Genomic DNA, 14,839 nt, shown 5'->3' with positions numbered 1-14,839 from the left:
GTTGTGGCTTAACTATGGAGAGCCAATTGGAACACAATTCCCTAACAGTACAAATCCACTTAATTAACTAAACTGACGCTCAAATTGGCCATAATATTATTGTCTGGGAATGATAACTACAGTATTTTTATTCATTATAAAAACAAAGGAAACAAAATAGTCATTACTGGTCATTACTTTGTTGTTGTAAAAGTATATCAGTGTTATTTTCAATTGACGAAAATAAATACAATAACAGTGTGTTCATATAGTGTACTATGTGAAAATATAATTCACATTCACAAATGCCTAAATTCAACATTGTGGAGATGTTTTCACACTGTGGACACCTCAACAGATTGACGGTTCACACATGTGATTTACACTGTCGAAATGCTGAAATTGAACAGTGTGAAGGTTGTGATGTGTTACACACTGTGAAGGTGGTGTTACATTATGTTCCTCACTGTGAAGACACTGTGGAACACTGTGAAGGAGGTGTTACATTATGTTCCTCACTGTGAAGACATTGTGGAACACTGTGAAGGTGGTGTTATATTGTGTTCCTCACTGTGAAGACACTGTGAAGGTGATGTCAAATTGTGTTCCACAGTTGTGAAGGTGATGTTACATTGTGTTCCTCACGGTGAAAACACTGTAGCACACTGTGAAGATGGTGTTGCATTGTGTTCCTCACGGTGAAAACACTGTGGAACACTGAAGTTGATATCACATTGTGTTTCACATTGTGGAACACTGTGAAGGTGGTGTTGCATTGTGTTCCACACTGTAAAGTTGGTGTCACATTGTGTTCCACACTTTGAAGACACTGTGGAACACTGTAAAGGTGATGTCACATTGTGTTCCACACTGTAAAGACACTGTGGAACACTGTGAAGGTGGTGTTATATTGTGTTCCTCACTGTGGAGACACTGTGGTACACTGTGAAGGTGATGGCACGTTGTGTTCCACAATGTGAAAACACTGTGGAACACTGTGAAGATTGTGTTGCATTGTGTTCCTCACTATGAAAACACTGTGGAACACTGAAGTTAATATTACATTGTCTTCCACATAGTGGAACACTGTGAAGGTGGTGTTGCATTGTGTTCCTCACTGTGAAGGTGATGTCACATTGTGTTCCATACTGTGGAACATGTGAAGGTGGTGTTACATTGTGTTCCTCATTGTGAAGACACTGTGGAACACTGTGAAGGTGGTGTTATATTGTGTTCTTCACTGTGAAGACATTGTGGAACACTGTGAAGGTGGCGTTATATTGTGTTCCTCACTGTGAAGACACTATGGAACACTGTGAAGTGGTGTTATATTGTGTTCCTCACTGTGAAGACACTGTGGAACACTGTGAAACTGATGTCACATTGTGTTCCACACTGTGGAACACTGTGAAGGTGGTGTTACATTGTGTTCCTCACGGTGAAAACACTGTGGAACACTGAAGTTAATATTACATTGTCTTCCACATAGTGGAACACTGTGAAGGTGATGTCACATTGTGTTCCACACTGTGGAACATGTGAAGGTGGTGTTACATTGTGTTCCTCACTGTGAAGACACTGTGGAACACTGTGAAGGTGGTGTTACATTGTGTTCCTCACTGTAAAGACACTATGGAACACTGTGAAGGTGGTGTTATATTGTGTTCCTCACTGTAAAGACACTATGGAACACTGTGAAGGTGGTGTTATATTGTGTTCCTCACTGTGAAGACACTGTGGAACACTGTGAAGGTGGTGTTATATTGTGTTCTTCACTGTGAAGACATTGTGGAACACTGTGAAGGTGGTGTTATATTGTGTTCCTCACTGTGAAGACACTGTGGAACACTGTGAAGGTGGTGTTATATTGTGTTCCTCACTGTGAAGACACTATGGAACACTGTGAAGGTGGTGTTATATTGTGTTCCTCACTGTGAAGACACTGTGGAACACTGTGAAGGTGGTGTTATATTGTGTTCTTCACTGTGAAGACATTGTGGAACACTGTGAAGGTGGTGTTACATTGTGTTCCTCACTGTAAAGACACTATGGAACACTGTGAAGGTGGTGTTACATTGTGTTCCTCACTGTGAAGACACTGTGGAACACTGTGAAGGAGGTGTTATATTGTGTTCTTCACTGTGAAGACATTGTGGAACACTGTGAAGGTGGTGTTATATTGTGTTCCTCACTGTGAAGACACTGTGGAACACTGTGAAGGTGGTGTTATATTGTGTTCCTCACTGTGAAGACACTATGGAACACTGTGAAGGTGGTGTTATATTGTGTTCCTCACTGTGAAGACACTGTGGAACACTGTGAAGGTGGTGTTATATTGTGTTCCTCACTGTGAAGACACTATGGAACACTGTGAAGGTGGTGTTATATTGTGTTCTTCACTGTGAAGACACTGTGGAACACTGTGAAGGTGGTGTTATATTGTGTTCCTCACTGTGAAGACACTGTGGAACACTGTGAAGGTGGTGTTATATTGTGTTCCTCACTGTGAAGACACTGTGGAACACTGTGAAGGTGATGTCACATTGTGTTCCACACTGTGGAACACTGTGAAGGTGGTGTTACATTGTGTTCCTCACTGTGAAAACACTGTGAAACACTGTGAAGGTGGTGCTACATTGTGTCAATTTAAGCACAGTAATGAGCCTCGTTTCGTTCTCCATTAATACACTTTGTTGTAATATGCTGTGCAAAAATTATAACAGTCAATCCGCTCAATGGGAAAAAGGGAATTTAGGATATAGCCGATACACTAGGATTGCCACAAATATGTAATAACTTTCACAAAATTTAATAACTTATATATCAAATGAAAACATATAATCTCATCTCTCGGAATAGTAAATAAGTCATGATCATCGAGGCACTGCATGCTATGCTTCCAATCATTGAAGCATATGCATGCATTCTTCATCATTGAAGCATAGCATGGCTCTGCGTTTGACTATTGTATGGCACGGGCGCACCCCGATCGGCCTCTCAAAGTTGATTTTTTTCCTTTGAAAGGGTAGTCCTAACAGTCACTTCTGACCTCTTGGCCATTTAAAAGCCTCATATTCCAACCCTTCGAGGGGCTCCGCCCCCTCGAGCCCACCAGGGGCCCCTCAGCAGTATTTCGCTCGTTATAGTAGTGGCTCAGTACAGATTCTCAACAAGAAATGTGGAGATTCAACAAAAATAATTGAGAATGACTGAATTAGACGAAATATAATTGACATAGTAAGATACCAGATAACAAACAAAAACAAAACCAAACAAACCCTACACAAGAAAGTAAAAGTTAGAAAAAATCTACACAACTTGAAGATTATCTAAAGGCTCCTTGATACCTTTTTAAATGCATTGTAATTCATTATAGATGTTATATTACTTGGCGGCTCTTTCCGAACTGTTGGTGCTTTGCGACTAATTGAAAATAGCAAATCGAGGCACTGCATGCTGTGCTTCCAAAGTTCCAATCATTGAAGCATATGCATGCATTCTCCATCATTGAAGCATAGCATAGCTCTGCGTTTGACCATTGTATTCCAGATCGGCCTCTCAAAGTTGATTTTTTTTTCCTTTGAAAGGGTAGTCCTAACAGTCACTTCTGACCTCTTGGCCATTTAAAAAGCCTCATATTCCAACCCTTCGAGGGGCTCCGCCCCCTCGAGCCCACGAGGGGCCCCTCAGCAATATTTCGCTTAGTACTATCAATTTAAGCACAATAATGAGCCTCGTTTCGTTCTCCATTAATACACTTTGTTGTAATATGCATATGAATATTTATGTGCAAAAACAGTCAAACCGCTCAATGGGAAAAATGGAATTTAGGATATAGCCGACACACTAGGATTGCCACAAATATGTAATAACTTTCACAAAATTTAATAACTTATATATCAAATGAAAACATATAATCTCATCTCTCGGAATAGTAAATAAGTCATGATCATCGAGGCACTGCATGCTATGCTTCCAATCATTGAAGCATATGCATGCATTCTTCATCATTGAAGCATAGCATGGCTCTGCGTTTGACTATTGTATGAGCGGGCGGGCGCACCCCGATCGGCCTCTCAAAGTTGATTTTTTTTCCTTTGAAAGGGTAGTCCTAACAGTCACTTCTGACCTCTTGGCCATTTAAAAGCCTCATATTCCAACCCTTCGAGGGGCTCCGCCCCCTCGAGCCCACCAGGGGCCCCTCAGCAGTATTTCGCTTAGTACTAGTGGCTCAATACAGATTCTCAACAAGAAATGTGGAGCTTCAACAAAAATAATTGAGAATGACTGAATTAGACGAAATTATAATTGACATAGTAAGATACCAGATAACAAACAAAAACAAAACCAAACAAACCCTACACAAAAAAGTAAAAGGTGGAAAATAAATCTACACAACTTGAAGATTGATTAATTAAAATGCCCCTTGATACTTTTTTTAAATGAATTGTAATTCATTATAGATGTTATATTACTTGGCAGGTCTTTCCAAACTGTTGGTGCTTTGCGACTAATTGAGAGTAGCAAATAGGATTTTTCGACTGCCCATAAAAGATCTTTATTTTTATTTGTTGTATTATAGTTATATACTGAGTTATTTAATGAAAGCATACGATTGAGTAAACAAGGCAAAAAACAATTTTATATATGAACAATGAAATATAGATGCAATATCTATTCAACTGAGGAATATCAAGATTTTGGAGTGATTTGAGCAGTGGTCTACTATGGGCATAATATGATTTCAAAGAACGTATTCTAACTGCCTTCTTTTGTAATAAAAAGAGGGACTTCAACTTAGATTTGTAAGCGTTTGCCCACAAACAGCCTTATTGTTCCGCTGCGAAGATGTGACATGCAGTTGAGTTCTTTCGAGTGAACTTTCTGCCTGAGTTACTTCCTCGCCCACCTGGATGGGAGGAGGGTTGGACCGAAAGAGCACGGAAATATTGCTCCCAACCTGCAAGGTGTTGGTGGCCTGTGTGCTTCTTTAAAGGTCGAGTCCACCCAATCAAATGTTGATTTGAACAAATAGAGAAAAATCAAGCTAGCATAACACTGAAAATTTCATCAAAATCGGATGTAAAATAAGAAAGTTATGGCATTTCAAAATTTCACTTATTTTTCACAAAACGGTGATATGCACAACTCAATGACATGCAAATGAGTGAGTCGATGATGTCCATTACTCACTATTTCATTAGTTTTTTTATTGTTCGAATTATAAAATATTTCATTTTTACAGGACCAACAAAGGGACCAACTCAACTGAACCATATAGTATTAAACAATGCTAATTACAAACATATAAGAAGGAATTAATCACTGTTTCACTAGACAAAGAGGAGAAAATTAGAATATTTCATGTAATAAAATACAAAATAACTAGTGAGTAGATGACGTCATTAGTCTCCTCATTTGCATACCGACCAGGATGTGTATATAACTGTTTTGTGAAATTAAGCGAAACTTTAAAATGTCATAAGTTTCTTATTTTGCATCCGATTTTGATGAAATTGTCGGTGTTATGCTTGTTGGATTTTTCTATTTTTACTGAAATAATTATTTTTTGTTGGGGTGGACTTGTCCTAATACGAGAGTCTGTTTCTGTCCTGATAATGCTGGAGGATCTGTGCTGCAGCTTGCTGAAGAGAAGGGGGCTGTCGTTCTTGGAAGATTCTACTTCCATTGTATTGAAGTAATGCATGTTCAGCTTCAGGGCATATGCATGCTATACTTCATGAAGTATTGCATAACTATGCTTTGAAGCATTGCATTGAAGCATTAAAGCACTTAAATTTCCGAGATAAGTTCAGTGGCCCTTTCTTCTCCCCATTTGGCGCGTCGCATCTGTATATGTTACGTTTCAGCGAAAGATCGTGCCACACCTCGTCCAGTTGTGCACTAAACATCGTCGTCGTCGTCATTAAGCAGAACTAACGAGTAAACTTCGCTGGCAGCAATTAACCATGACTGAGCAAAACGAAAGGTTAGTTATTCATATAACATGTATAAGGTTTTCTGGGTTTTATTCATGATATTTTAGTGGTAGGCCTATTTGTAATGTAATCCGCGGGAGAGGGGCGTTCCACTGAGGGCATACCCTCTATTAAAACCCCTCTACTGACCATGCTAGAGTTCAGGTCGGATTTCATACATTTAGTCGAAAGTTTTGCATATGGGAGATCGTACTGGAAGTTTAACAGTAGTTTATGCTCTGATAAAGATTTTGTAGACGGGGTAAAGATGAAGATTTCTGAAATAGAAAGAATATGGCGGGACCAAATAACAAGCAAGATTAAATTTTGGGAATTGATTAAAATGATATTAAGAGAATATATAATGGCATATTCACGTGAAAGAGCAAAACTCAAAAAAAATTACATGGGAAAATTACAAAAAAAAATTAAAGATTTAGAATATCGCTTGAGGATTCATTGTGATCAAGTGGGTTATGTCAAAGATCGTAATATTGGGGAAGCAGTTCGGTTAATTGATGATATGTTTTTTCAGTCTTTGTATCATCCCTTAGTGTTTTTAATTACAGTGGCTTTTGAAAAGGCATTCGATTGTATCTCTCATAAACTTTTATTCAAAACTTTAGAACGTATCGGGTTTGGGAAAAATTTGTGTTCTTGGGTCAAAACTCTTTATAATAATGTTAGTTGCGTGTTGAACGGGGGGGGGCATTCTACGGGATATTTTGAAGTTAATTAGGCAGGGGGATCCACTCTCTCCATATTTATTTATCATAGTATTTGACTTATTAGCTCATTATATTAGGAGAGATGTTAATATTAAAGGGACAGGATTTTGGAAACGGGAAATAAAACAAGTTCTGTATGCAGAAGACATCAAGATATGATACGATTCACAGAGTAAAGAAAATATTCTCAGATTTTGAAAATTTAAGTGGATTGAAGATTAAAATGGATAAAACACACTTTTTATGGTTGGGAGAAGAAACAGATAGACCTGGTTTACCACTTCTTGGACATTGGTTACAACATATTTAAATCTTTGGGGTATATTTCGCACGGGATTGTAAAGTTAAAGATGACTTGAACTATAAGGAAATCTTAGGTAAAATTAAAAGACTTATTGGTTGGTGGAAGCAAAGAGATCTTACGATGTGTAGTAAAATAAAACTTTTGAAAATTTATGCATTTTCAAAATTAAACTACGTTTCCTCCTTGATTACAGTCCCAAAAGAAGTTTTTCAGGAAATTGAAAAAAAAATGTTTTAATTTTATTTCGGGAGGAAGAGATAGAATAAAACGCAAGGTTCTATATCAAGACTATTCTGTTAGAGGACTAAGAGCTCCAAATTTTGAGGTATTTGTTAAGACCCAACGAATAATGTGGATTAAACGTTTGCTACACGGAGGGAAACGTTCGGGTTGGAAAGCAACCTTCGAATATTTTTTTAGCTCTTTAGATGGTCGAGTCACATTTCTGTGTGATTAGGATATGACTAAAATGAATTTGAAAGGTATACCATTATTTTACATAGATATGCTGAAGGCATGGCACGAATTGGATAATGTAGACATTTTGGAGGGAAAAGTAATACCATTATTTTTAATAACAAGCGTATATGCCTTAATAATATGGTCACACTTCGTAATTCCGAAGGTTCTTTATTCCGAAGGTTCGTAATTCCGAAACACGTAAATTGCCTATACCTCGATGTTCGAAACGAAAAAGGGTTCGTTAATCCGAACATTTGTGGCGTTATTCCGACGGTTCGTTATTCCGAAGGTTCGATAATCCGAAAACGAAATAAGGTTCGTTGTTCCGAAGGTTGGTTAATCCGAAAACGAAATAAGGTTCGTTGTTCCGAAGGTCCGTTAATCCAAAAACGAAATAAGGTTCGTTTTTCCGAAGGTTCGATAATCCGAAAACGAAATAAGGTTCGTTGTTCCGAAGGTTGGTTAATCCGAAAACGAAATAAGGTTCGTTGTTCCGAAGGTCCGTTAATCCAAAAACGAAATAAGGTTCGTTTTTCCGAAGGTTCGTTAATCCGAAAACGAAATAAGGTTCGTTTTTCCAAAGGTTCGTTAATCCGTAAACGAAATAAGGTTCGTTAATCCGAAAACAAAATAAGGTTCGTTAATCCGAAAAATGAAAACAGGGAAAGCAGAGGCAAGGGGAGGGCGGGGTACACTTTTGCCGTTCAATTGTTATGAGGATGGGAAGGCAAGGGCGGCCGAACGAATTTTCGTTTGGGGTGTAAAGCCAAAAAATGAAACTCATACGTCAAAATGGACACTATGGTGATATTTTCACCTTAAGATTATCATCTGCTTGAAGTCATTGTGTGTTTGATAGTCATTAAGTAGAGAAAAACCTTTTTTGAAGTGATTTCTTATGATGGCAAAACGTATATTTAGGCTTTATTTTTCGGGAGTATAATGAGCTAGCGGCTTGGTAAAACAAATTCAAATGTGAAGTTGTAAAACGTTTTTTGGGGTCAATTATTCTTAAAATGGCATTATTGTGAGGTGTTGCGAGCGTGAATCACAAGCTACAACTTTAGGGTATTTCAATAAAAAATGAAAATAAGCTTTTAAAAATCCGAGCAGATTTCTGCTGTCATTAAACAGATGTGCATCTAACTAAAAAATTAACACGAGCGCAAAACGCGAGCTTAAACATACTGACCAGAAAAGGAACCTGTTAAAGAAAGCATTTAGTGACCTCTTTAGGATGCATATTTCACCAATCGTATGAGAGTGCGAAGCGCAAGCTGAAAATTTGCAATATTCCAGCCTGAAAACTTAACTTAACTTGTATACTTTAAAAAGAGTATTTTATTTCGAAAAACACGAAATAACGGCATATTTATTTTTGAAAAGGAACACTCTAAAAAATGAAGTGCTAATTCAGGTCTTAAAGAGCGTGTATAGTGACTGCACTTCGGAGTGCTGATTTGTCTAGTTCAAATTTAAACGAGAAAAATCAGCACTCCGAAGTGCAGACATTATACACGCTCTTTAAGAGCTGATTTAGCACTTCATTTTTAGAGTGAACTTTCCCATTTTGGAAAATATTGATTTCCCTGTTTTTTATTTCATTTTGGGGAGCGAGTGCCCCCTGCCTCCCTCCCGGCGGATCCAACTTTCGTCAAATAGGGGGGGGGGGGCAAATTTTTTTCAGCCATAATTTCCTCGATCGGCAGCTTAAAGTTGATTTTTGTTTGTTTCTTTGAAAGGGTAGTCCTAACAGTCAATAATTAGCTTTATACTTATAAAATAAAGTGAATATGTAATAACATGATAAACCCTTTTTAAATAATGCGAGCGCGAGCTACATATATATATCTTTTTTAATATGATGGGCAATATGTCTGTGATCTTCAAAACGAGATGCCTATGTAACTAAATTTATATAAGAACTGCGTGCAAGAAGCGCAAACAGAAATTTTAAATATATAAGCTCTGACCTGATCTAAAGGGGACATTTTAAGAACTTTTTGCAGTTAGCCATGAAGTCGATGCGTGTTTCAACCGGTGGCGGCGGAACGTATTTTCCTGGGGGGGGGGGGGCAAAGCCAAAAAAGGGGCCAATAGGGGCAATTTGGTGCAAACGTATATTTTCACCATGAGATTATCATCTGTGTAAAGAGGTTGTGTGTTTTGTAGTAATTGAATTGAGCAAAAAAATTTAAGTGATCACTGATTTATAAATTATATATTTACGTTTCATTTCTGCGAGCGTAGCGAGCAAGCGGTTTGGGGGGAAAGAAATCAAATCTGAAGATGTAAAATTCGCCTTTTTGGTCAATTACTGTTAAAAGGGCATCCTTGTGAGATGTTGCGAGCGAATCACGTGCTCAAACTTTTGGAAATTTCATGTAGGCCTAGAATGATAATAATGATATAGATATTATTTACCCAGGGAAGCCACTTCAGTTCTGAAAACTGTTCTCCCAGCTATCATTTTTTTTTTTACAAGAATGCTTAGAATGTCCAGTTTTCAGGTTGGAAAATCGGAAAATTTTGGCTCACGTTTCTCGCTCGCATCAAGTATTGTTTATTGAGGAACTCATTCTATTCCTGGTTACAAAAAAGTATAAAATGTCCAGTTTTCAGGTGGAATATCACAAATTTTAAGCTTGCGGTTCGCGCTCTCATCATTTAGTTCGTGAGTCACTAAATGCAGTCCTTAAAAGATTACTTTCAGTATATAAACAAATTACAGCTCGCCCTCGAGTTAATTCTTTAGAAAGATACACATTTTTCTCACGATTACAAAAAATGCTCAGAATGTTTAAGTTCACGTCTTGTTACATGAAATGTCTACTAGTTTGAGCTTGCGATTCGCGCTTTCAACATCTCACAAGGATCATTATTAGTATTATTTTTATTTTTATTACCAGCAGAAGCTGTTATTAAAAATGACATCCCCTCCAATACAAATCCTATTATCTAGAGGTTACTCGCACGCGACCAACACACTTGATCCCCGCATCTTTAAACCATTTGCTTAGGCAGCAATTGCTCAGATTGCTCAAAATCAAAATTAGCCTATGCTTGATCTGGACGCATATTTATAATGAAATACATGCTTTTGGCCACAACACACGCATGTATCATCGATCGTTATTACTATCATTGCATAATATCGTGTAATCTTGTAATGACAACACCGTTTTTGTTACCAAAATGAATAATTTCCATTTTCGGAAATACGAACCTTATTTAATTTTCGGATTAACGAACCTTATTTCGTTTTCGGATTAACGAACCTTCGAATTACGAACCTTATTTCGTTTCGGATTAACGAACCTTATTTCGTTTTCGGATTAACGAAGCTTATTTCGTTTTCGGATTGACGAACCTTCGGAATTACGAACCTCATTTTGTTTTCGGATTGACGAACCTTCGGAAATACGAACCTTCTGAATAACCGAACCATCGGAATTACGAACCTTCCGAATTACGAACCTTATTTCGTTTTCGGATTGACGAACCTTCGGAATTACGAAGCTTCGGAATTGCGAATGTATGCGAATAAGGTACCTTTTTTATATTAAATTATTTCAAAAAGGTATAGTTAAGGTCTCGGATAAAATAGTTGGAGGTCAATTAAGACCAGTTTCATACAAATGGTATAATCTGAAATTTTCATCTGAAAACTTGCTCAAAATATATTTTCATTAATAACAGAAGATGGATGCAAGGTGATTTTATGGAAATGGATACAGTTAACTTTGAAATTCAATTAATGATATGTGGGCATTTTCAGAAACTATGTGATATAAATCTAGACGAATATATGACCACTTCATTGAAAATTTTCAAATTGATTATGTATATCATGTTACAGATGGGCATTCTGAATATGATTTGGGAATGGGGGAACTGAAAGAAGTATTCATGAGACTGAAATGTGCAATTTTATGCAATAAACACAGAGAATTTCCATACAAACAATTACAAGGGCTGTGTATACGAAAAGGAAACTTTTTAAATTTGATTTGAGACAGATAATTTGTGTTTATTTTGTAAAGAAGAAGTTAAAGTGATTGGTTAACAGTGGTTTGACTTTTATAAAATCTAAGCTAGAAGGTCACACTTGTCACCTGTGTCTGTGATATGTTACAAAAATGAAGCCCACAAAAAATTGCGTTCGAAAATGACTATTTAGTGCTTCAAAATTGAAATATAAAGTGACCGGAACACCAGCTTAATTTCATCCCGTACCCTTATGTGTACTATTTAGGCGTCTATAACTGGCCTATTTACAAAATCAGGGTTTGCCTTGTAGTTTTAGCTTTTCATTCTCAATAATGGTTGTTTTCAGGGTTTATTAGTTCTTATACATGCACTTGTACACATGTTTCATCTTGGTTTGAGAATTTTTTAAATCGACTGCTCACAAAGTTAAACAATACCTTTAAGTCTTGCCAACATTTATTCTTTTATTGTCCTGAAGTTATGAAGTGATTATGGGAAGAGATGATTAAAATATTTCAACTGAATGAACTTGGCAGTGACAGTTGTAAAACAATTTTCATGGGGATATGTGGAAATATTTCAAGAGTAACTTTAATAAACTGTATCATATATTTAATTAAGCATATCAAGTTTAGTTCAAGAAAACAAAGAATATTGCCAACCGCACAAAGGTGACACATTTGGTTAAAGAGTATAGAGATACGGAATGTCAATAGCGTTTGAAAAGGGGAAGCTGGGGTGCACTTAAGGAAATGGGAACAATAACACCTTTCTTAATACTATGGATATATTGGTTGCTTCATTTTGTTTCTGTGTTTTTTTTTTGTTCAAATACAGATAGTTGTACCAGAGCAGGATGCATCGTGTGTGGATGTACGTGTGTAGATGGATGCGTGAGTTTTGTGACGGGGGAAAGGGGGAGGGGGAGCTGTGGGTGGTGTTGAGTTGAAGTGAGCTTGTGTGGGTGTCTAGGGAGAGGGATGAGGGGAGGGGGTATGGGGGTAGGGTGAGTGTGTACGGACGTTTTAGGATTATAACCTTCCTCCAATTAACCTTTAAAATAATCTTTTATCCTTTTTTTTATTCTTGTACAATTAATATGTTAATTTTTTATTCAGGGAAAAAAGTAATCTTTTACAAAGTATGTTTTTTTGTCGATTAAAATGGGTTTTTCCCCTATGGTTTCCCATTGTCATAGAAGAGAAATTTGGCAGTTTAATTTCATTTGCAACCATTTTAAAAATATCTTCTAATCGCATTGACATATATATATATTTATTTGTTTTGCTTATTTATTGTATACATGCAAAGAATCTTTATTTATATGAATTGTGATTGTAAACTTATTGATTTGAAAGAGGAAGAAAATAAAATATTATTTAAAAAAAAAACGTGACCATGGGGTTTCAGGGGGGGGGCACTTCCTTGGGGCCTCGAAAAGCACCCTAAACAAGTATTTTCCATATTCTGAAAATGCACCCCTTAACAGGTATTGGCGTGTGAAACCCTACTCTTAACTAGTATTGGAAACAAAACAATTCTCTCGGCAATTATTTCCTGAATTTATCCCCTAAACAAGTACAGCGATATTTTAATTGTTAAACATTATTTTAAAATGTCACGGACGTCGTTCGTCGGTGTTTTTTATTATTCAAAGGTCAAGTCCACCTCAGAAAAATGTTGATTTGTATCAATAGAGAAAAATCAGGCAAGCACAATGCTGAATATTTCAACAAAATCGAATGTAAAATAAGAAAGTTATGACATTTCAAAGTTTCGCTTATTTTCAACAAAATAGTTATATGAACGAACCAGTAACATCCAAATGAGTGAGTCGATGATGTTACTCACTCACTATTTCTTTTGTTTTTTATTGTTTGAATTATACAATATTTCAATTTTTACAAATTTGACGATTAGGACCTCCTTGCCTGAAGCACAAAATGTTAAAATAATGGAATTCCACGTGTTCAGTGAGGAATGAAACTTCATTTCATATGACAATGACGAGAAAATAAAAATATTTCATTTAATAAAATACAAAAGAAATAGTGAGTAAGAGATGTCATCGGTTCCTCATTTGCATACCGACCGAGATGTGCATATAACTGTTTTGTGAAATGAAGCGAAACTTTAAAATACCACAACTTTCTTATTTTCCATCCGATTTTGATGAAATTTTCAGTGTTATGCTTGTTGAATTTTTCTCTTTTTATTCAAATCATGTTTTTGTTGGGTGGACTTGTCCTTTAAATGCTGTTTTATTGGTCACTTCAAGGTGCATTCGGTTCAATACAGTTGAACAAATACAAACTATACATTAAAAGAAATTACATAATAGTTACATAACATAAGTGGATAACCACCGTGACCACTGTATCATGTCTCGCCACCTGCGTTCGTAGTCACTCCTTTTGTTATTTCGAATAGCTATAAATCTTTCCATTTTTTACGATCTAGTTAACAAATCAACTCAATCAGAAATTGTTGGTGTACATGATTTACACCTACTAAGATAAATTGATTTCTTTGCAATAACTAGAACATGATTGAAAAGAAGACATTTTTTTTATAACATACCGAGTATTACACTATTTCCGTTAATAATGAAAAATCAAACATAGTGAGTTCTTTTCCTAGCTGATACCAAAATAATAATAATAATAATAATCCGCTTTTATATAGCGCTTAATCCATCGGAACGACGTGTCTAAGCGCTTTACAGATATATTATTACTAAACTATTATTAAGTAACTGTGTATGGACAATTCCAAAATAAATATTCGATCGTTTCATTTTTTTGCATTACAGAAAGAACATTAAGGTGAAGTAATCACTTTCATTTTGTACAACTTATAGTTCAAGTTTAATATATCGTTCAATACTTTGAACTTAAATTCTCTGTAATTTACATCAATAGTGTTCAATAGAATAGATGAACGAGCCAATACCAATTCTTTCTCTGAATCAGCATATCTATTTTGAAGTCTAAACGTACTTACTGGACGCTCATATAGATTTTTGCTACCAATGGATCATAAAAATGACTTTTTATTTGTTTAGCTATACCAATTTAACAGGAAAAATATAGCTGCATTCTTAAAAAAGTCCATATATGATATTTTAGACAAATTTGTCTTTAAAATGCAAAATACACTCCTTGTAATCTGAAAAAGTCATTAGCGTCTAAATCAAATAACCTTTTCATTTCATCCCATATCATCTTAAAATGCATACATTCGTGATTCCGAAGGTTCGTATATCCGAAGGTACGTAATTCCGAAGGTTCGTTAGTCCGAAAACGAAATGAGGTTCGTAATTGCGAAGGTTCGTTAATCCTAATACGAAAGGAGGTTCGTAATTCCGAAGGTTCGTTAGTCCGAAAACGAAATTATTA

General features: G+C 36.3%; 1 protein-coding gene across 1 annotated transcript in view; it reads left to right on the top strand.

Moving 5' to 3' along the window:
- Window positions 1–5,793: 5,793 nt before the first annotated feature.
- LOC121405916 (purine nucleoside phosphorylase-like) overlaps window positions 5,794–14,839 on the top strand; it is a 39,472-nt gene continuing 30,426 nt past the window's right edge. The window contains exon 1 of the mRNA XM_041596911.1: window positions 5,794–5,968. Coding sequence (XP_041452845.1) covers window positions 5,949–5,968 — 20 coding nt within the window. The 5' untranslated portion in view covers window positions 5,794–5,948. The remainder of the gene's footprint in view (window positions 5,969–14,839) is intronic.

Source organism: Lytechinus variegatus, chromosome 19, assembly GCF_018143015.1.
Source record: "Lytechinus variegatus isolate NC3 chromosome 19, Lvar_3.0, whole genome shotgun sequence".
Taxonomy (NCBI): domain Eukaryota; kingdom Metazoa; phylum Echinodermata; class Echinoidea; order Temnopleuroida; family Toxopneustidae; genus Lytechinus; species Lytechinus variegatus.
This window is presented reverse-complemented; position numbering and strand designations above follow the sequence as displayed.